The sequence below is a fragment of the Ursus arctos genome, unplaced genomic scaffold (assembly GCF_023065955.2).
Source record: "Ursus arctos isolate Adak ecotype North America unplaced genomic scaffold, UrsArc2.0 scaffold_30, whole genome shotgun sequence".
NCBI classification, from domain to species: domain Eukaryota; kingdom Metazoa; phylum Chordata; class Mammalia; order Carnivora; family Ursidae; genus Ursus; species Ursus arctos.
In genome coordinates this window covers 12,047,639-12,071,334 of record NW_026622986.1, presented here as the reverse complement: position 1 = coordinate 12,071,334, position 23,696 = coordinate 12,047,639, and the positions used below count along the sequence as shown (strand labels likewise).

At 38.1% G+C, this 23,696-nt stretch overlaps 1 protein-coding gene across 1 annotated transcript in view; it reads right to left on the bottom strand.

Moving 5' to 3' along the window:
• Nucleotides 1-1,237: 1,237 nt before the first annotated feature.
• The window catches only part of GPR158 (G protein-coupled receptor 158), a 432,984-nt gene continuing 410,525 nt past the window's right edge, over nucleotides 1,238-23,696 (bottom strand). The window contains 4 exon segments of the mRNA XM_026478920.4: nucleotides 1,238-2,740; nucleotides 3,549-3,695; nucleotides 6,831-6,936; nucleotides 13,268-13,406. Of these exon segments, the coding sequence (XP_026334705.3) occupies nucleotides 1,238-2,740; nucleotides 3,549-3,695; nucleotides 6,831-6,936; nucleotides 13,268-13,406 (1,895 nt within the window).

Sequence of the window (23,696 nt, the reverse complement as noted above, 5' to 3'; positions counted from 1 at the left end):
TAAGGTAATTTAAAATATATATTCAGTATGCATAATAAAAATATATCCATACAATGATCTCGATGCTATCATAATTTTTCTCTTTAAAAAAATACTCCCTTGAAAGTGCTATCAGTAGCTCCCTTCCTGTCTGTGTTTGAAAGGCAAATTCCCTGGCTCTCCAGTACCGTTGTAATTCTCATGTCATTCCTAGAGTCTTCCCTTCTCAGTGGTAATAATAACGCGCGGTATGTTTTTCTCACTCTTAGCTTCTTCCTGGCGAAATGCTGCTAAGTATGAAATACTGAAAGAGTTAAAAGGGACAATAAATTGGAATGAAGGTGTTACCTGTCTCTGACTCTGAACAAACAATAGGTAAGTTGTCCTTTATTGAGACATATGACTAAGTAGGACCACTTGATCTGTGTCCTAACAAGAAGTGCAAAACAAGTAACTCAACTCATATAAAAAACCCTGATTAAGACAGTATAACAAACCATGATGTGAAATAATAGAGTCAAATCCAAATTCACAATGTATAAACCACAGCCAAAACTGAAAGATTTTATCATAACGGTTATGGCTTCCCAAGCCAGAGAAAGCTTACTGTACTTCAAGAATCAACTAAAGTTGATAGATAGCAGGTATTCTGTAACTTGCAATAACAACTGAGTAGCTGTGGATTGCATAAATGTGTTGTGTCACGTAATATCAAAGTTATTTGCAAAATTATACAATCTGGAATGCTTGAATATGAGACACAACAATGTACTGAAACATACATTTATAAGAAAATGAGAGCAATCATTAATATAAAAGGTATTTTTGGGATGCATTAAGTGAGCAGTGCTATCAAGGTTAAATAGGTAAAGTAAGTTCAGTTAGCTACTTAGAATTTCGGTCATATAGGGTCTATACCTTCTTCTTCTTTGCAAAATCTCATACCTCTTCTGTGTCTTCCGGTTGGCCTTGCTTAGGATCTTCAAAGTGCCATGGGAAAATACTGATCAGGGGCAGACAGTGAGGGCTACTCCCCTTAAACATGCTGAAATGTAAGGATTCTCCTCGCGTCCCCAGGGGAAAGACTTCCCTTGGCCAGTCTAATTCTTCCATTGTGGTATTGCTCTGCCCTCCCCGTCTTCTTCCACCCGTGCCTTTCACATTTCCCTCGATTGACAGACACTCCTCGGGGATTTTTGATCCTTCTATCTTCTGTCAAATTCGGGGTTTCTTCCTTCTCCTTTTCTTTCTGGGGATGCTACACTTTAAAAGTATCCCAGACCTCTTATTTCTGGGGCCCTGCCATTTTATTTGCACTTAACGTGCAAGAGGCAGGTAAAGCTACACTTCTTTCAGCATTTGGTTGATCTGGGGTCTCAAACTCCCAAGGACACACCTCAGCTCGTGATGTTAAAGGCTGCTGAAAGTTATTACTTGAGTTATAGGAGCCGGGTGTATTTTCCTCAGGGGAAGATGTCTTTTTTCCCTGGTCTCCTGTTGGGTTGAGATTTTCATTCTCGACTTTTGATGCTACAACTTTGGGGGGCAGTTCTTCATATTGCCCAGCACACACGTTGGCTGCATAATGCTGATGGCCATTCTCATCTTTGGCTCTCCCTGGGGGAACCTGAGTCTTGGAAATCAAAGGCTTCTCATCGTCAAAACTGGGCTGACCTTGGCTCTCCCAAGGGCACACCTTGGCCTTGTCTGTGCTCTTCTGATTGGTTTGCTGACACAGTTCAGCTGCCTTGGACTTCTGATGAGATTTCTCCTTTAAGAAAAAAGTTGGGTTTTTCTCCATTTCAGAAGCTGCAATAGATACGTGTTTTTGAACTTTTGATTCTGAAGGCACGGGACCAGGGGCCAGGTTGTAAATCTCCCAAGGACACACTTCCCCTATGTCAAAGTTGTTCTTCATCTGGGTGGTGCCTGGGCTCATGTCAGAATTGGCAGTGGGCGGGTTGACCCTTTGTTGCTTCATAATCCCAGATTTCTGAGTTTTTCTTGGCTCCTCCAAATGACTGGCGTCTTGGGGGGCAGAATCTTTAGTCTCTGCATTATCTGAATTTGAGTATTTTCTGTTTGTTTCTTTATCTTTTGGCAGAGGTTTCTGGGATTTAGCACGGTCTTCCATGCCTGATGTTTGGGTTTTCCCAGCTAATCCCAGAGTCTTCTCCTTGGCACTTGCTATGACGCTGAGGGACTTTTGCAACACGGATGTTCGGGGGTGGCCCGGCTTCTTCTCTGAGCTGAGATTGTGAGCACTTGCTGACTTACACACCAAAGGCACAGACTCCGTGGACTCGGCCTCACTGTTTTCTTTCAGTTTTTGTGTTAGTTTCTTACTTGACAGAGACTCCAGCGTGGAATGTTCCGTAGCCTCCTCTTCTTGGCTCTCCACTGGTAAACTGCGGGACTCTTCCGTGTGCTCCCTCACATGGTCGTACGTGCTGTGTGACTTCTTTAGTGAGAAGACTCGGTTTTTCAGGGATTCCTCTTTGGGCTTCCCGGTGTTACCTGAAGACTCTTGTGGGTTTTTCCTGGCCAGGGCAGTGCTTTTGGCTGTGCTGTGGTCTGTGACTTCCTTGTCCTCTTTGGAACACTGCCTGCTGACCGTCTCTGGGATCTCAGTTATACGCCTCATGATTGAACGGCCTAAGCCCTTCTTGGAGCACCGCTTTTTCTGGAGGTGGGGGTTATTTGTAATCATCTTCTTCCTTTTATATATTTCCAACTGGGCATAGAGTTTCTTCAGCTCATCCTGTCAGAACAAAAGCAAAATTCACAGAGATGTGGAACTTAGTAGGTCAGCCAGATACTATTACTAAATGTAACCTGAAGTCAGTAAGCTTGGGCTCTTTAGGGAACCTGCCCTACAGCTTTTCCTACCATGTGTGCTCATCGACCTTCTCCTCATTCTTACTTTTCTGATGAAATTTGTGTTCTGTTACACCTAGAGTTTGAAGACATGCACACATGCATCTGGCCCTGCGTTCACGGGGTGAGCCCTCTGGACTGACAAGCTGTGTGTGGCAGACTCAACCGGGACCATAACAAAACACAGCATATCATCCATTGACAAACCACATCCCTAAACAATACTGGAAGCATCATGTAGCCATTGATAAAATTACCCCTAATGTTGGACTCGGTTTAGGGGACAACAGACCATCAATTACTAAAAGCAGCTTCTTACTCCAAACGCTGATATACTGTCACAGATTACTTTCAGTAACCCGGGCTCTCTGCTCACAGATCTATCCTACCTTTCCATTAGCCAAATGTCATAAGCCGTAGTAGGGAATATCACCCATTCATCATTATGACTGCTCGTAAGTCAGCTGAGACTATCAAGTTTGGCCTGTGTAATTTTTACCATGATGTATGTTTTAGAACAGGGTTAACTCTGCATTTGATGTTTTCGGTTCTTACACGCACACGTTCCCCCCTCTCTTTTTCTCTCTGGGCACGTGTGCACACAGGTGAGCATACATATACATCAGCCCACACGTGCTGGCCTGTGTGCACAGGGTAAGCCTGAAATAGCAAGGCTGAAATACTGGCATTACCCGAATGTCCTCCGGGTCTAAGCTGTGTTCACTCCACGCGGAGTTGATGCTGCTGTTCAGGTAGGACCCAGACCGGCCCAGGTCTAGCTCGTCTTCATAGGCTTCTGTAGCAATGTCATCTCGGGGGTTATTGCTTGAATGTGAAAACTGCAATAGAGATGCAATATGAGCTGCAGACATTAGATCACTGGCAGACATGGCAGAAAAATTTTCTAAAGCTTCTAATGTCCAGATCATTTCTCCAGCTTAGCTGAACTCATTCACCAAACTCTTTATAAAAGATCTGCTGCTGTATTTGTGTTTTGCTTTTCATGTTATACGCTAGAGCTCACAGGCCATATTAATACACGGTTCCTTCTCTGACTCCTATTTTCATCCTCGTCTTTTCTCCAGGCTCCCAGTGTTCATTTACATTACTCCTCATACATGATATTTGCATTCTGAAAATGAAAACAAGTAGAAAAACCCACACAAATGTTCTCCAAGAGTAGCAATTTAGACCCACTGGCAGCTGGAGGGAAATATTTTTTTTGAGCAGTAGGGTGCACCTTGTGTTTGTTGTTTCGCATCACACAGGGGAGGCTGTATGTCACCGAGGGGTACAACTGGCCCTGGTCACAGACAGTGACTTTGAGTCTACTATACATAGCTCCAAAAAAGTTGCCCCCAAGACCTGGGGGACAGGGGATCTCAATGCTAGCATCAACTATGCTGACAGTCAGATTGGAAACAAATCACAGAAGCTCTCTGGAGCACAGTGCTCTCAGCCTAATGTGATGATACCTAAATTTAAAATTCAAAGGTTCACTGAAATTACATAATTTTTTTCTCAAACTCAGTATTCTCAAGTTCTTCTTTCATCACATTTTGAGGTATTTTTATTATTTTTCACGTGGCCTTTTGATATTTTTCAGTTTCATGGATTCTTGCTATCTCTGTTCTTCATCAAACGGAGATGTGGAGAAGAATGAATCGAGCAAATGATGGAAAGCGGGGAGAATCAAAACAATTCGGCCACTTCACACAACATATAAACCAACTGACTGTCCTATGAAAATTCAGAGAATGGTCTAGGGAATATTGCTCTCTTCGCCCAGCTTGTCATCAGGTCAAATAGTCCTTTAAAAAATTAACATATCACCCTTTCATGATACAGAATGATTTTAACGTCGATGATTGTTAAAATATTTAGGTGGGCAGGTGCACATCAATATAAGATAGCATGTGAAACAGCAATTCTCTCTGTAAGGAATCATCAGTGTTTTGTAATTGGAGCTGACTGAGGAGCCACAGAAACGGGTGAATCTTTCCTTCACTCTTCTACTTACATCTGTGGTTCTGACATGTGTCAGGAATTTAAGGCTATAAAGATGAATAAAACAGAGTCCCTCTCCTCCAAAATCTCAAATGCTACTAGGAAACCACCCAGAGGTTTTATAAGAGTGGACCTGTTCTTCTCAGAGCTTCTCAGAGATGATCATGAGTTTAAGGACCACTTATTGTCAGATATTGCCCATTTTCTGCTTTATTATTTGTCCTTAGTACTTATATCTACCCAAAATAGTATTTTAAATATTTATCTTATTTATTTCTTGTTTCCCCCTACTCCATAATATACGTACTACAAGAGCACATATTTTTATCTGTTTGTTAGTCTTATTCCAGGATATAGAACAGTGCTTAGCAAAGCCCCTCGATGATTCTGTTAAATTATCTGAAGTTGAGATATAATTCACATACCATAACGTTCTCAAATTTCAATTGTACAATTGAGTGCTTTTTGGTATATTCACAGTGCTGTGTAACCATCACCACTATCTAATTCCAGAATATTTTCATCACCCCCCAAAAGAACCTTAAGCCCACGAAAGCAGTCACTTCCATTTCCCTTCTTTCCCAGCTAGTGGCAACCACTAACCTACTTTCTGTCTCAACAGAGTTGCCTGTTCTGGACATTTCATATAAATGGAATCACACAAGATGTGGCCTTTTGCGTCTAGCCTCCTTCACTTGGCATAGTGTTTTCGAGTGTTGTGGCACGTATCAGTGGTTCATTCCTTCTTTTTGTCGGGTAGTGTTCCATTGTGTAGATATGTCACATTGTGTTTCTACAGCTGATGGACATTTGGGTTGCTTCCACTTTTTAGCTATTATGAATAGGGCTGCTAGGAACATTCATGTACAAATCTTTGTATGAATACGTGTTTTCAATTCTCACAACTGAATGAACAGCTGGAGTAACAGTACATCCATCTAATAAAAATGTAATCATATAATGCAACGTATGAAAATGGATAAGATTAACTGCAGTAACAGACTAATCCATGAAAACCGTGGCTATCTGGTGTAATTCAAGTAAGGAAGAAAATGGGCATTTTTCTCTGTTTACATTTGTTTGCCCTTTCAATCAGGCTGAACTTCAATGTTTTGCTTGTGAGAGGTGGTAAAGCCTGGAGTGAATGACAAGCAATTACAAATTCTTGTCTCAGCTGTGCGAATATTATATTACGTGGTACTCATCCAGATATACAATGTTCTAATATTTTGTTTGTCTATGTGTAAGTGAGGAAAATAATAATAATGCTGTAAGTTGTATGTTTTTTCCCCACACTCTGATATCATATTATTTCACTGTAAGCAGCTTTATTGCTATCATGTCAAAGATGGAGAAACTGAACCTCAGAGAGATGAAAAGTTTTGGCTAATGTCATACTATATAGCTAGTGTGGGTGGAGCATATATTCAAAGTCCTTGTATTCTGAGTGCTGGCCCATTTTCCCCCACTTCGGTGTGTCTTTGCCAGAATCTATCATTATAAAGCAAGATTTTTCTATACACAGTATTATAATTATTTATATAAAAATTTTCTGAATGTTTACAACACAGTGCTTCCTGAATGTAAATCCAAACAGGATTCTTAAAATAGGATAATTCTCTTTAAAAATGATTTTGATGTTAGAGCCACAATAAAAGTTACCTTGAACCCATAATTAAATCATATCTGGAGAGCGAAATACTTGAGAAAGAACCAAACCAGATGATGGGTTTTGTACAAAGTGCATTTAAAAATGATATGGGATGTTTAATAAATCCTAATAAATCCTAAAGGAAAAGAGACATCTCGCTCCCTGAGGAAGGGCTTTAAAAACATTTTAGAGTGTCAAGTAAACCTCCACACCTCCCTTTCCCTAGATCGCCAGATATTTTTTTTTAAAGGAGAAACAACTCCATGCTTATTTAAAATAACTGTCTTGCAAGACAAAAGTAATGCTAAAGGAATACCTTTGGAATCAAAAGCAACCCAATGGTGACTGTCACAGTCAAATGAGTATGTGCAAAATACAGCATTAGCATCCAGTCAGACTGAAGTCTTGAGGCAAGAACGAATCTGAAATGAGAATTCACCAAGTTAGTAATCCAACAAGATCTCTATTTAAGACACTAGGATACCTGAAACCTTTTTTCCTCAGTGTATTAAAAAAAAAAAAGCAAGCATGAGAAAAGTTGTACTGCTGTTTCTGCGGCATACATTTCATCACAGGAGAATAAGGCCCTAAGGAACCCTGATTGGATACATAAGACATGAACTCTTTATTATTTATTATTTTAAATGATCAGTAGTAAGAAAGACAGCATATAGATATATAATGTGCTAGTCATTTCCTGGAATAATTATTTTGTGTGTAAATTGAATGTCTAAAGTAAAAGCAGTGAACATACGTGAATTCAAAACAAGAACAGATTTACAAACTAGTGGCTTCAGGCCACTGGGTTATAAGACACAGACACATAAGTCTTGATTCTAATCTTTTTCCTTTGAAAACATTAATTAAGAAAAAAATTAAGAAAAACAGGAGTTGGTAATTATCTGCCTTTGTGAATGACCTCAGAGGCTTAAATGATAATGCAATGGATAAAATGCATATACTAATGGTTTGTAAAACACATCTTTTAAAATAAAAATTTTAGTTGTTGTGAAGTATCAAATTGTTTTAAAATAATTTAAAATCCTATCTTGCTGAGGAATTTATAAAACTGTGTTTTAGGACAGTACTGTAGGAAACATGTATAGGAAAAATTCAGTACCAATATCTACTCTGGTGATTTTGGAATATTTTTGTATATCAATAGGTATATGTACAAACTAAAACTCGGGTTTAAGGACTCATTCTTTTGTGGAAACCAGGTGATGATTTTATTAAAGTCATTTTGCAATCATATTCTTCTTTTAATTTTTTCTCATCCATTGTTTATACATGAAAGCTCAATATGAGACTTTATTGTGTTTGGAATTAGAGAATTAGCATTTTTTTAAAAAGATTTTATTTATTTATTTGACAGAGAGCTAGAGAGAGACAGCATAAGTAGGCAGAGCAGCAGGCAGAGGGAGAGGGAGAAGCAGACTCTCCGCTGGGCAGGGAGTCAGACGTGGGGCTCGATCCCAGGACCCTGGGATCATGACCTGAGCCAAAGTCAGAGCCACCCAGGCACCCCAGAGAATTAGCATTTTTTAAAAAAGATTTGTTTATTTGAGAGAAAGAGAGAGAGAGAGAGAGAAAGAAGGTGAGCAGTGGGAGGGGCAGAGGGAGAGGGAAAGAGGGAGAGAAGCAGACTCCCCGCTGATCACAGAGCCCCATGAGGGACTCATCTCACCACCCTGAGATCATGACCTGAGCTGGAATTGAGAGTCAGATGCTCAATCAACTGAGGCATCCAGGAGCCCCTAGAGAATCAGCATTTTGGTTCAGTGACATACATCATCATATTTGAAAAGCTAACATCTTAGGAAAATGCTTATGATATAAACATAAAACAAACACATATGAATCTAAAAATAGAAGAAACTAATTTTATACCTGCATTATACCATATCCATGACAAATTTACTAAGTAAATTAGTATTATTAATACTTGAAACAAAATTTCCATCAAGGGGATTTCTTCCTCATTTTCACCTCCATCCTGCCCCCCCTCCGCCCCTGTTTTCCCACCTCCCCCCCACCTCCCAAAATCAAGCTAAAATGGAAGCTCAACAGTTGTTCAAAACGGGGATACTGTCCCCTGTGTTTGGAGACACAAAATGGACTTAAAATATATACACAGAAGTACAGAAAGCTCATGGCAGTTCACCTATCACCAAATAGGATTTTATTAAGTAACACCTTCTCTAACTTCTTGGTGAGAAAAGTGGCTTTATACCCTGCCTTGAATATGACTAAATGAATATTCACTTTGCTCGGGGATGACATACTTTCTCGACAGATCCCGTGCTGGGTCAGGTGAGATTTTTTTAAGCACTGAAATAGGATCCTCCTCAGTGACAAGTAACAGTACCCGAGGCATAGTACTGAGGCCTAGAAGCAATATGAAACTGTGACCTGGAAAATTATACAGTCCAACTCTGCTGGGGTCATTGCCAGTACTGGAGCAGACAGTTATATCAAAAGAGATGGATTTACACTCCAAAAGTGTTCTTTCTCATGCACTGGGAATTTCTGTCTCAAATGCCAACACAAGTGAACTTTAAGCTAGCCTGACAATATCTGGAAGGAACAATGGTCACATATATTTTAAACTACAATGGTGAGTCTTCCAAAAACTTAATTTGAAGTGCTATATACTAACATCAATTGCCCCTAAATTAATCAGCTTTAATTTTAAATGCTAGGTATGTTAGGTTGCAGTTCTGAGTCGAAATATCTTAAGAAAAATTGGGTTTTGCAGTCGTTTTAAAGATTTTTCTTTAAAAGACTATTTCAACTTCTCAAAAATAGATCTAACAGTCAGGGACGTAGAAATAGTTAAAAATTGAGGTTAAGAATAAAAACAAACTTTTAAAAAGTCTTGCACTTTCCCAAAGCTCTGCTCTATGCTTAGTAAAGGATTATAGAATAGATTAGGCAAAATGCCTTCTGCATTATTAGACTTCTAGACTTAATCCTTTTAGCTTATTTTTGTTCAATCTGGCAATTCTCAAAATTGAGAATAAAAGTAAATCTGTATATAAATATGTAGTCATAGCTTTAAGTTTATATATTTATGTATGTATATATGTATACACAGTTATGTATATATAATTTTATATTTTAAGCAAACAAGAATGAACATGTATGCCTATTGATAGAGAATATCTTTGCTGACTTTGGAGGCCTTATTTAATATCACTTCATTCTAGTAAAAAATTACAAAGATGGTTTCAGTTGATTTATATTATTAGGTTATTGCTTCCTATTCTTGGACTTTATCAACACTGGAACCACGGCATGTATGAATTCAGTCTACATGTAAATAAAAAATTATATATACTTGATTCCTTTAATTATTACTGCCTATTACTTTCTCCCTGCTCATCTCCCTAAAATCAGTGTTCCGTAGATTTACTGTGTTAAACTATAATTCCATCCTTGATCCTTTATGGCCATACAATTTAATTTCCGAGACACAGTAGCTAATACATACTATAATTCTTTGAAGCCAACATGCCGCAATCGAATTGGGTTTGGTCTACGCAGAAAGGTAAGTTGAATTTGGAACTTAAAAGTAGGGCTTCCCATTCGGGTTTTCTTAGGCTTGCCTAAGAAAATACCAAAGCCTACCAAGGCTGGTCACCCTGCTACCACGAGAAGTCCTCCCTGTTCAAAACTCAAGGGGGACTACACAGTTGTCTCAAGGAAAATTGATCTTTTTGAGTAGAGCATGTTTACTAACATAAAGTCTACTAGGTCCAACATGAACAATTCAGGCGGAGCTTGTGTCTATGTGAACCCAGCTAGGCTGGTGGGTTGTCTGCGACTCTGTGGAAAAGACCTACGCAAAGTCAGAAAGCTATTTTTTTTTAAAAGCAAGCTCTATGCACAGTGTGGGGTTTGAACTCATGACCCTGAGATCAAGAGTTGCACGCTCCCTGACTGAGCCAGCCGGGTGCCCCCAGAAAGCTATTTTGAATGAATATTTAGAATACGTTTCCTCACCTCAGCCCAGTATTAAAACAGAATTTTCTGAAGGGTGGTTGCTATTATCAGATGGCAATTGAGGGCTGGGGGGATATCATGGTGAATGGTTTGGAAGGTGCTGGTTAAACAAAGTTAACTGGGTTTCCTTACAGCAGGACTTCTCGGTATGTCACATTGTGCTGTGACATTCCTAAAAGTGAGCTATCAAACACAATGTGTCATAAATATGCACAAGCATATAAAAACATCTAGAAGTGATATCCTAATATATTAACAGTGCTTATCATCTTTGGGTAGTTGGATTAGGGGGTTTATTTTTTATCATTTTATGATTTATCTGCAATAACCACCTGTTGCCTTTTTAGGAATTTTTAAAAGTTCATTTAAAAAATAAATTTATCTTGCCTACGTGGGCAAGTTGAGAGTTTAAAGTCCATTGCGGGGCACCTGGGTGGCTCAGTTGGTTAAGCGTCTGCCTTCAGCTCAGGTCATGATCCCAGGGTCCTGAGATCGAGCCTTGCATCGGGCTCCTTGCTCAGCAGAGAGCCTGCTTCTCCCTCTCCATCTGCCTGCAGCTCCCTCTGCTTGTGCTCTCTATCTATGTGTTAAATAAATAAAATCTTAAAAAAAAAATAAAGTCCATTGAAAAAACATACTTAATGATGAAAATGGAACAGATGTAAATCTTAAGACAGACAAGGATAAAGATCAATTTAGGTAAATGCTTTGAACAGATTTAATTTCTTGGGCAATTAATTTGGTTCTAAGAAATACAGCAGCTGATTGTAGGGCAAAACTAGGAAACCCTTTGCATGACAGTCACATTCCGACAACAGAAGACATTTAAACTTGCCTGTAAATTTCTTTTGGCATGCTTATAACTCTTTAATTGGTTTGTTAATACAGCATTTAACTTAAAAGTGGTTCTAGAGAAGCATGTTTGTAATATCTTGAAACATAGGTGTTTGATATTCTGGAAACAAACAACAAAAATGCAACTGTTCTTGGGAGACGGTTTGGGAGAAGTGTGAAGGCTGGGGAGCTCTGCCCGTGACAAGAGCGTTCTCTGGTGCCCACTATGCTGCAGACCCAGGGCATCCGCTCTCACATCTTTTCAGCTCTAGTTCCAGTAGAAGAGAGAGAGCCTTCTTTTCGCCTATTTATAACATCATATTTTGCTTTTCATCTTTCCTTCCTCTTCTCTTTTTCTCTTTTCTCTCTTTCTTGAGAGGGGGGAAGACAAAGCAAGAAGGCAAATTCCTTTGATTCCTGGCCCTTTGATGGAATTTCCAGGGTTGTCAAATCATAAATACTTCTTTCCTTACTTTAAAAGTTAAAACAGTGTAGGTATGCCTAAGGTTCGGCTGCTCTCTGGCATCATCTATTCCTACAAGTGCAAGATACAATTTTATAACTATTGACTAAAGTGAGAAATGATAAATATCTTCTAAAACTTCCACAGATCCACACCTTCCCACTCTGACTCCCACTATTATTAATCTCTGTTTTTCCACTGAGAGAAAAGACAGATATTCAAAATTTCTCATTAAATTCTTATGTATGTCCTAACTTTGTTGAGCAAATGAATGACATCTTTTTGTTGCTTTTCAAATTATAGGATTCCTTTTTTTGTTCTCACTGAGGTTTTCATTTCATTTCCAGATATAAATAGATGTAAATTCTCAGAAGATAAGTCATAAAATTTCATTTTGTTCACTTATCATAAGCTACCTTCTTCCTCCTTTGTACTTACTGACTATAGTAATAAATGGGATATCAAAAAATGGAGGGCCAGGCCATACTCCTTCCAATAGAGAGTCACTGCTAAAATGCGATAGTGATAAAACCTCATTGCACACAGGGGCACGTGGATGGCTTAGACAGTTAATTGTCTAGCTTCGGCTCAGGTCATGATTGCATGGTCCTGGAATCGAGCCCCATGTTGGGCTCTCTGCTTAGCCAGGAGTCTGCTTCTCCCCCTCACTCTCTCTCTCTGTGCTCTCTCTCTCAAACAAATAAATTTAAACAAACGAACAAAAAAACCTCATTGCACACAAAAATCCAGTCATTGGATTGTAATGGTTTTTCAGTTTTGAATTTGGCAGAATTGATACACATAAGCTGACTATCTGAGTATTAAGATTTTAAAAGTGTAAACCAGTGTATTAACATGAATGGAAACATAGAAAATTTATCTATATCTACATTATAATGTAAGCAGGTGTTGCTTTATATCTCCAGAACAAAAAGCACTGTATATCATAACAACAAATGACATTCCCATAAGTGATTTAATATAATACAATAATATTGAGTAAACCTTCAGATAAATAAAGGTGATAACAAAACATCAGAAGGAACTAAGAACAGCAGTTTAAAGAAAAACTGTAGGGGTGCCTGGGTGGCACACTTGGTTAGGTGTCCCACTCTTGGTTTCGGCTCAGGCCATAATCTCATGGGTCCTGAGATCGAGCCCCACGTCAGGCTCTGTGCTCAGTGCAGAGTCTACTTGGATTTCTCCCTCTCCCTCTGCCCCTCTCCACCACGTGCTCTCCTTTTCTAAATAAATACAGAAATCTTAAAAAAAAAAAAAAGCAACGAACTATATTCATTTGCCATTTCTGTGACAAAGAAATTAGTCAACTTAAAAACACTATCCTTCCTAAATTTTTCCACTACGTATGTTATCCAGTTTTGCTATTTAAATTAAACTGCAACACATCAAAGAAACAAAACAGTTATTTACTAGCTCGACAGAGCACTTGCCTAATTGTATGGAATATAGCAGAGATAATGAGCTCATTGTGAACTGCAACGGCCATATAGCGTGGCTCATGAAATGCTGATGGCACTGTCCGCACTGCATAGCAGAGATAAACACCCCACAAGAGGAATAAAAATTCAGCTGTGAGAAGAATGAAAAAAAAAAAAAAAGAAAAACAATTTTCCATTAGTTTTATAGGTGAATAAAAATGTAAAATTTAAGTTCTTTAGCATGCATTTTGTGTCTGTTATAGAAACACAGGTTCAGTTAGAAATAGATGCATACAAAATGTCATTCACATATGAATACATACGACATATGTTTATTTTAAGATTTTATTCAGTGTAACAGAAGATTTTTCAAAGGTATAGCTTGGTTTTTGTCTCAGATTTTTCTTTTGCTAATACCTGGCTTTTTCCTAAAACAATGGTAAAATAATTTTCCACATCCCCAACCTACGTTTAAGATATTCGTAGAGCATCTGGGTCATAAGGAAGTCATCAAGGCAACAAAGGCTTATAATGTGTTTATAGGCAGCTTCTAGAAATTTAAGCTCTTACTGCATTGAATTTGGTTCCACAACATAAAGATATCCATTGCCAGAAATGTGAGAAAACAGGTTGTTAAACATTCCGTGGCATGTTTTATAAATGAACCATTATTTCTTCACACATGACAGAAATCATATCTTTTGTGGGTGGAGTGCTAAAGGCTTCATAAAATTCACAATCACCTTGTTTGCGGGCTCAAGCCAGAAGAGACGAGCGTAGGATAGCAGTTAAGGATAAGGGCTTCAGAATTACACTAGACCTGACTGGAAATTCTGGCTCTATCTCTAATTAACTTTGCATAATCTGAGGCAACTTAACCTTTCTGGCCACAGTTACCTTATCTGGAAAATGCAAATAACAAAAGTACATATTTCATGAGATTATTTGCTAATGAAATCAAATAATGAATATAAAGCACTTAACATAGTTTCTGACATAGTAGATACTAGATAAAGAAATAAATAAGTAAAAACACACGTTAAATGGTTCTTATTGTTGAACATTTCTTTTGACTTCTTTTCCCCAAACCTGAACATCGCTATTTTAACTCATTCTGACCAATAATTGTTCAACCCATTTTATCTGTCTTAGCGATATGACCTCATTGGAAGATAGCATCTAAAGAAGATAATATCTAATTAATAAGAATAAAGAAGAAAGCTTTAATTTGGAGAAAATGTTTCATCAAATGCATCACCTCAAGGTAACCTACTTACGTATCTGTTGAAACACTGACCTTCCATTCCCATATGCTAAGTTGTTTACCTGCCAACCTTTCAGCATATTTCTGGCAGTATTTAAACATTAGGTAGTGCCCTAATTATTGAAAATCCCTTAAGTAAACACATCTTTCAAGAGCTACCCTAAAACCCTGATGTGGTCAGAAGCCAAATAAAAAATAAGCCACACTCAAAGCCCTCCATGAGATTTATTCAGTATGTTGGCCACTGCCCACGTGCTACAAATGTTCTTTCTAGCAGAGTTCTACGGGATCAGGAAAAGCAATCAGGAAATGCTGAGGTCTTCATGTAGAACTTTCCTTCCTAACTCTTGTATTCCTGACCATGCTACTACTATTGCCTCTTTACTTGGGTTTGAAATCTCAGCGCTGCCTTTCACTGGTACTTTTCTACTTTGAGCTGTTTTTTACACGTATCACTCCTCTCAATGCCCACAATGACCACCCTTTGAGCGCCTATCATGTCACTTCTTAATTGTTACAATTACTTTTCAACTGGCCCATCAAAACCTCGCTTTACCCTGGGTTCACTCATTCTTCATTTACAGAAACTCCACTTTGATCACATCAGGATTTGTCCAAATCCCTGGTACTCCATTTGGGTTAGCTGATTCACATTTTCACTATAGGATTCACTCATACCCACTTAGGACCTGGGAAATAATTCTTGCCCCCAGAAGGGAGATTATCAGGGATTCATGCCTGGGCAGACATGTCCTCACTTTAAGACTTTCTGGGCCCCCAGGTTTCATGTTAGCTGCCCACTTTGCTTGGCCTTATTTTTTTGTGCTTGTATATTTTTCTTGGCCCCTGACTTATCTAGTTGCTGACCCTGAGGCCAGGCTTTTGTGAGGTACTGCACGCACCTTCACCCAGAAATCTTCAGTGGCTGACTATTATTTTACAAATGCTTGGTTCTGGCACTCCTTGCCCCCTGTGACTTCATGTTATATGTCCCCAGCATGAACTCTAAGCTGACCCAGGAAGACTCATCCTCTGAACACTTCAAAGATTCTTGCTTCTGAGCCTTTGTTCATGTTATTGCTCACACAAGATATGTCCTCTCACCCACATTTCCAAATCCTACGCAGTTTTTCAATGTTTAATTCAGGTCCCACCTCCATCGCAAGGCCACCTGAATTGATTTCACCTTGCACCGAATTTTCCTTCCTCTAATCTCTTATGGTTTTTAACTATTGATATTACACAATGCAGAGAATAATGCCACACAATATATAACTGAGAGAAAATTGTGGAGTCTTGTTAATCACTCCGTTCCTCAACTCCAACTACTTATGACCTTCATGACAAGAAGCGAGTCTTAAATTTATTTATTTATTTACTTTTTTATTCAAGTGTAATTAACATTCAGTGTTATATTAATTTCAGGTGTACCATATAATGATTCAACAAGAAATTGAGTCTTTCAGTAATTTTTTCTGCCTTTGCCTACTTAGATAGCAGCAGTACTCAGCATATGTAGATAAGAGTCAATAAATATTTGTTGAATTGAAAGAATATAAGTGATACTGGTTTCCGGTTATTAGAGATGTAGACTCTCTGTTACCTTGCTACTCCATCTAACACTGCAGGCCTATACGTGATCTAAAGGTTATACTGGCATTATTATTAATAGTGGCAACTGCTGTTTACTGATGGGCCACTAAGGGTATGGTGATGTGTTGCAAAAATATTAAGCAACACCAGCACAAATATATGCTGAAATTGAAGGATTCACATGTAACTGACACTGTCTTAAACACACTATTCCCTGCTACTTATCGTCGTGTTTTTATATAATGTTATCCTGAAGATTGAAAAAAGGGAAAATACGCAGGTTAATTAGGGTGCTACAATGTAGAATTATATTTAAAAATAAAAGATAAAATAAGATTCCTCCGAATAGCTAAGCTTAACATTAAAATCATTTCATTAGCAATATCAAACAATATGCTCTAGTTAAAAAACAATTTATTATTCAAAGTACCAATTAAACTAAATGTGATATATGAAAGTTGTGCTTGGGAAAAAAATCGGTTTCATATAATTAACTTCAAACTAACATCGCAATTAGGAAAGAAAATATGCAGATGTTACCAAATTTTGCAGTGTTATTACGTGGGAGTTGAAATATGTGTTGTGCTTCTGCTTTAGAAAATAATTTCTGCTGTTAAATGATTTTGATGGGAGGCATGAGTATAGTTAAAAAGGGAATTGCATTTATATTTAAAGATCCAAACAGGGCTTTCAGAAAACTGAGGTATTTTACTTTTAATCTATAAGGGATAGCAGTTTGAAAGTTAACTACCATAGCCTTTTAAAAATTAATAGACCAAAATGAAAGTGATTTCACGTTATCTTTCCAAAGGGCTGGGTCAAGCAAAGAAGTGAGAATTGGTATCAGCTCTTGGACACTGAAGATGCCTCAGCTCTGTGATCTTAGAACACCCACAAGGGCTGAGAGAAACAACTTCTAAGTACAAATGTCTCTCAAGCTGTGGTCCCCTGACTTGCCATGTTGCAAAGGCATTTTTTCTTAGTAACATTTTACACTTCTTAGCCCTTTAAAAATATTTTTATGTGGCACAAACAAATATACAGATGAAGCATTTACGTTTCATTTCTTTTAATGTCCAACTATTTCTTTTAATGTCCTCCTCTATCTTTCTCTAGTCCTTCAACTTCAATGTTTACTGATTTTATGCTAATAACATGGTAGGTGGCACAGAAGTGATCATGAAGTATTAAATCAAACAACTTCAATAATGCTTGAGAGTAACTCAAATTCCAGGGTCCTAGGGTTCAATTGGCATACAGGAGCCTTGATATTTTAGAGGCTTAGTTGCCTTTTCTTTGGTTAAAATTAGTATAGTCATGAGAGTTATAATGCTTAAAACCATGAGAGTGATACTTCTCCTAGAATTTCAAAGCTAGAAGTGACTTTATTAGAGCATGTAGTCTGAGGGTACTTAATTTTGAGCGTGTATCTGGCTGTCAAGGTGGGTGGTTGGTGAATTGCTGTTATTCTGCTTGCCTGAAGTCAATTTATTAGCGTCGGGAGAGAGAGTGATGGCGAAGGTGGATGTTGCAGTGGGTTTCACAAGTAGCACAGTGGAGGCAGGAATGTCTGTGCCCTCCTCAGCTCTCTGGAAGCAGTAAGCCAACGGATGGGCAGTGTTGGGCTACAAACATGCCTGTGGAGAACCTTGTACCCCTGTTGGCCTCACAGTGTTCACAGAAGAGCGGAGCCTGGAGCTCAGAGCTCCTTAGTTCCTGACCTGTGTTCTTGAAAGTACATCCTTGACCTGAGGGTTTCTTTTGCTCTATTACTAACAGGCGTAGACAGAACCCTACTGAAGAAAACAAGTATTTTTCCAAGCAGTAATTGCTTGTATTTTAAACAATTAATATGCTAATTATAAATAGCCGATAATTCCATTTGGAATGACTTTTTGTCCCCTCAATCTGACTTTGTAGCTAACGTCTGCTGAACGTGTCAGGCACTGTGCTAAATGCATTTTGTACATTATCTACATGCATGAAGGCTTGCTTGTAGGCTGGGGCAAAATGCTGAACGCCCCAATTTCAAGCTTGTGTCAGAGATTCTGTGTAGTAATACTAAGGAATACTGTTGTTAATCACGCAAACTGTGTAGGTCATATAGTGACCTGATGATTCTATTCTCTTCCCCACTCACTGCTAGGGAGCTCTCTGAGGCAAGAACTGCTGTGAATGGTCACACATTTGCATGCTGGCTTTGCTTCCTTTCACACATTTCTAGAACTTGCATCAAGTTTTTCACAATCTCTGAGAGGGAAAGTTAGAGTAGGTATATTTTCTTCCCTCTGTCCCTGGCAAGGACACTTAAGATTTTTGAAGTGTGATATGGGGTGACAGAGATTTAGTGAAATGCAGATACCTCACAGTTTATGGACACACAATCAAGATCGTGAATGTAAGAAGAGCTCACAAAGACAGAATCAGATTGGGGACCTCTCAGGGCACAGGGTCAGTGTCAAGTTCTGTCTTCTAGTAATAGCCTTCTGTTTCCCTCTCCCGGTCATTGGCGTGTGTGTTGTCTGAGGAGGGAGCTGGAACTGGGATTATTTGTTACCATTTAAAAAATATATTTAAAATCGTCAATCTCTTTTGAAGACTGACAGGACTGACAATTATTTGCCTTTGCTTGGGCTACCTCACTGGATTTACACATACTTTTTGAAGGGCTAACTTGATTGGTTTTAGGATGATCATAGTGGGGGTTATATTTCTGTTTCTTTATATTCTTTCTTCGGGGAAAGTTATTTGAGTTAAACCTAGTTTTTTGAGTTAGAAGTTAATTATATGAAACCTACTTCTTTGAGATGTAGTTCTTTGTATGACCTTACAGGGCAAAGCGAGAATAAAATATTTTATACCTTAATTTTATACTTATAGTGTCATTTTCTCTTTGGGAAGTTAAAAAAATTTAACTTCCCTGTTCAATTTCTAGTTTATAAAATCTTTGAGACAATTTTGCTGAGTTAGGCTTGGCTCAGGACATTGCTTGACCACTGAGAGGGGGATTCACATGGTCATTACAAATCTGCCTTTTTCTTGGCCAAGTGGTCTCTTTCTTATTTAATTTATCCCAGAATTTTGACTACTTTGGGGAATGGGTCTCAGTGAGTAGAAACGGAAAACCCACACACTTTTCCACTCCTACGTAATCTAATCTCAGAGGAAGTGGTGACACCAGGCTTCCTCTGATGACTGCAGGGATCGGGATGGGTGGAGCTGTAAGAACACACTGAAGCTTTCGGTCCATAAGGACTAACAGCTTGTTGTTTCAACGATGACAGTCCTTTTAATACACGTAAAAGATCTGCCAAAATCTTCTTGACAGCTGAGTTAATCTATGGGCTATTTCTTTTCAAGCAACAAAAAGATGGCTTTTTTCCCCTCCTTAATGTTGCTGCTCCCATTTAAAATTCCAGGGTTCCACCGGGGAGCTGAAGCTCCTTAGAAGAAACTGTGACTGCCACAGATGTCCCAGTTACTCTTGCTCCACGTCCTTCAGGAGCTGTCCCAAGATAATCCCCAGCCCTATCATGAAATTTCTTTAACTTCCAAAAAGAAACGTGGCACTGTAAGGATAAAATTAAGATACAAAATGATTTGTCCTTTCAGCCCTGTGGCTTCATATAAATACTTCTCAAAGATGCAAAATATTTTTCAGAAGAGGTGGTATATAAATAAGCAAGAAAATAACCCCCACTTCACTCTTTCCAAAAACATTCAAGCAAGACTTTTCATAAGTACGTGTGAGTTTCTAGCAATGTAGCCCACGTCAAGGCAAATAAACCGTCTATGTGGTCAGCCTTTCATCCTTTGATTGAAATTAAAAATACTTTTTTTAAAGTGGTAACAAGTGATGCAGTCTGGATTAAGACATATAGTACAACAGAGTAAAAGAAGATATATGTAAATGAAGCTACACCATGAACATTAATCTAAGTCAGATGAAGAGGAAGTTTAATCTATTTTCCGTCACACTCATTAAATGCTTATATCACATTTCATCTGTCATAAGATAGCCTAATCTTCTAGGGTAATTAAGTATTTAAATCCTTAGAAACAATTGCTATTTTAGAATTTTCCTATATAACTCAATAAGACAGTTACTGTAGTCTTCCTGGTTCCTTCTAAACAGTGGCATATGACTAATTAAATTACTGAACATATTGTCCTCTATGTTTAAAATACTATACCAGGAAGGAAGAGAACAAAGAAGAGCATGTCAGTGAAGAGGAAAGCAAAGATTATATTTTCTGCAGTGAACACACTCTATGTGAAATTCATGGAAGTGAATTAGAACTTTTGAATAGTGGGGGAATCAATATTGGGATTACCCTAAACAACCAAATATTTAAAAATTCCCAAATGGAATGTGAGCCCAAGCTTATCATACCTGTTTGATTATTACTAGATTTTTCTCTATGTCTTTCTTTCAAAGTTGGTGAATAAAATATATAGCAGGGAATGTCAAGCTCTAAGTTCCCCAAACCACAAGATACTTCATGCACTGGACTTTAAACAACTATGAAGACATGGACAAAGATCTTAATTTATAGAAGAGTCCTTGTCAGGGAATAGTTATTAAATCATATAAATGTGGTTGAGAAGAGTTAAGCCATAACAGTGATATAGAAAGATACAGAGAATAAGAGAAGGCAAATAGAAACCTGGGTAGAACTTTTTGTACATATTCTGTGCTCGGTTAAGGAAGGCAGCAAAATAACTTTATTCTCAATTACGTCCCTTTTAAATCACGTTAGATTATCATCACCTAACTTCTAGAAGTAACCAAGAAAACATTTCCGTGCTTGCCTAGATCTGAACTAAAGTCTGATGCACAGACTTAGCCGTGGGATGGAAGTTCCCCATGTCCTTGACATTGCCATCTGTTAGACACCCTTTTGCCGCCTTGTTGTTTCTTGCAGGTAAGGTAAGAATCTGCTCACTTATTCTAACTTACCTTGGTCACTGGTACTGTTTCACTATCATCAGTCTATGTTCTGAATGTGTAATCAGAAACTGACTGCCAACCAATTAAAGAACGAGCTCCATTGCATCATACCCTCTATTAAATTTATGTATTCCAAACTTGGAAGCCCCATATTGGAGGGCTCTGCCTGCAAGCGCTAAATCCAGGTGGTCTTCTTTACGCTGGGGGTGACATTATGAAGGTAATTCAGGCCTGACAAGTTAATTCTACTCATTTGTCAGGTTTTTACCAACAAATTAGGATACTCCTAGGGTAATACTGAATTTTAATTTTTTAGCCATGAAAAATTTTATTGCTATTGTGCAAAATCCTGAACATGCACAACTGACTACCAACTTACTAAGTAGGGTAAGTAGATTTAGAAGAAAAAAATCTGAGAATCCTGCTACCAACATTTTTAGGATACGTATTTGCTTTCTCCATTAATTTAGAAGAATGTTTCTCAGTCCCAACTCCCTTATCCTTTACATAGCTCTAAAAGGATGGTAAAACAATAAAAATTTTTATCAACAGCATATCAGTTTCATTCTACTTCCGTATTTGTAAATGCATTATGTGATATATTGAAAATTTTAATTCTGATTTGCTATGCCAAATTTATACCAATCTCTCATTTTCACTGTTGGACAAGTCAGAGGTAGAATTTCATAAAGTGGCAATGGAATGCCAATTTAGTTTCTATAACTTGCTCAAAAATACCTCCCAAAATCTGAACATACACTTCACCATTAAAATGCATGTGGGGACAATTGTGTAACTCCTGGAATTTTAGCTTTAACATGTTTCCTCACACTGGGCTAATTCTGATGATAGAAAATATTACAGGATAAAGGGAACTGAGCTCATCTTTTATTCTTTCAGCAAATATTTATCGAGAGCTGACAGATACTTTGTTAGTTGTCAGGGATAGACTGAGAACAATCGAGGGAATGTTGTTGAGCTGTGTTAGAGCTACCAGGCTGGGAGAGAAAGGAAGGATGAGCAGATGTAAGAATATGAATGGAAGATCATGTACTTCAACATACTCAGAAAAATTCAAAGTGCCGAGCCACATGAGGATGAATAGTATAAGTACTACAGTATTACAGTACTATAGTAGTAGAGTTATTAGAGTTATAGATGATTTTCAACGAGGTATGGCAGCTTAAGTCTTTATAGGAACTCTAGTCTAGAAATATTCTGGAACATTCACGTTTTGAAGTTCATTTTCCACCAGATTAAAAAAAATCATTAAAAAACTCCCAGAATATTGGGCCTGTAAAACACTGCCGCATGCCCACCTGCCTTTTATAGTCTCACTGTTTATGCCTTTATCTGTTTTCCATTAAAGCTGACCTTACAATTTTTTACATAGGACAAACATGAGAATTGAAAATTATAAATACATATAAATAACCATGGGATTCTGAAAGTCATCTTTTCCCCCTTTCTATGTTTTCACATATTTCCTCAAAGAAGAAACTGAGTCTCATAGGGATTCGGAGATTTATTCCAAGCAGTTTCTAAACCTGTTTCCTCTGTCTGAAACACCTGTGGCAGGCAAATCACCTGTCTGAGCAGTTCTGGAGGTGCCCTGTGCAGTAAGCAAAACAGAACAGATCCATCCTTTACATTTATGACCCATATTCCTAAATAGAGTTCCACTTCAGTGGGAAGACTAGTATTGCACTCTTTCAAATGGTTCTTTAATTTGTATTTTTAAAAAAATAGATCCTTTTTGACAGGTAAAGCTATTCCAGAATGCATGTTTATAAATATATTAAACATCACTTTCTCTTTTTTTCTAAATTGACTCCTGACACTAACGTAAGTGTACAGAGCTTCCTGACAAAGATTTTCCACAACCTCAAGGTAAAACCTCTCTATTGCTTCTCTGCAGCCTGTCCCCTATATAGAAACATTTCCATTTCAGAAATGGAATAATTTAGCTTTCGGTACAGGTTTCTTCTTGGCTGACTGAAGACACAAGAATAGATTCTTGAATAACAGTCTGAGTATAAAAAAAATCTAAGGGCAAACCTGCTACTTATAGAAATATATGAAGAGAACTGAAAAGAAGCATCTGCCGCACATTAGAAAACATTAAATTAAGAGAGGTTAAATACAGAATATCTGGTGCTACATGCACTAGAAAGAAAAATGAAAGATATGTGAAAGATAAATAAATGTAATTGCTGTAGGGTAGTGCGAAAAAAAATCACAGCAACCACATGTCTCTGAGTTTTTAAGAAAGTCCTAATTTCAAATATTTGTTCCTGTTGTTAAACCATGTGTCTCCACTTTTCTTTAGCGAAATGTGTCGTTGCAGGAAAAGGATATTTGAAATGAAGGTGTTCCAGGAATTTATAGGATGGAAACAGTGCCTGGAGATAACAAAACCACCACCACCACCATTTAACTTCCTCTCACCTCTTGGTCTCTGCACCTTATCACTAGTCTTTTATTTTCTGAGACCCTAATGTTATCATTTAACACCTGCGGGAGTCTTAGTTTAATGCCTGCCTCTCAAGTTTTGCTACTTTTGTCTCACTCCTAAAGCCACGACCTAGATCTTCCCATCATAATAATCGATCTCTCCTCTTTTCTCTCTCTCT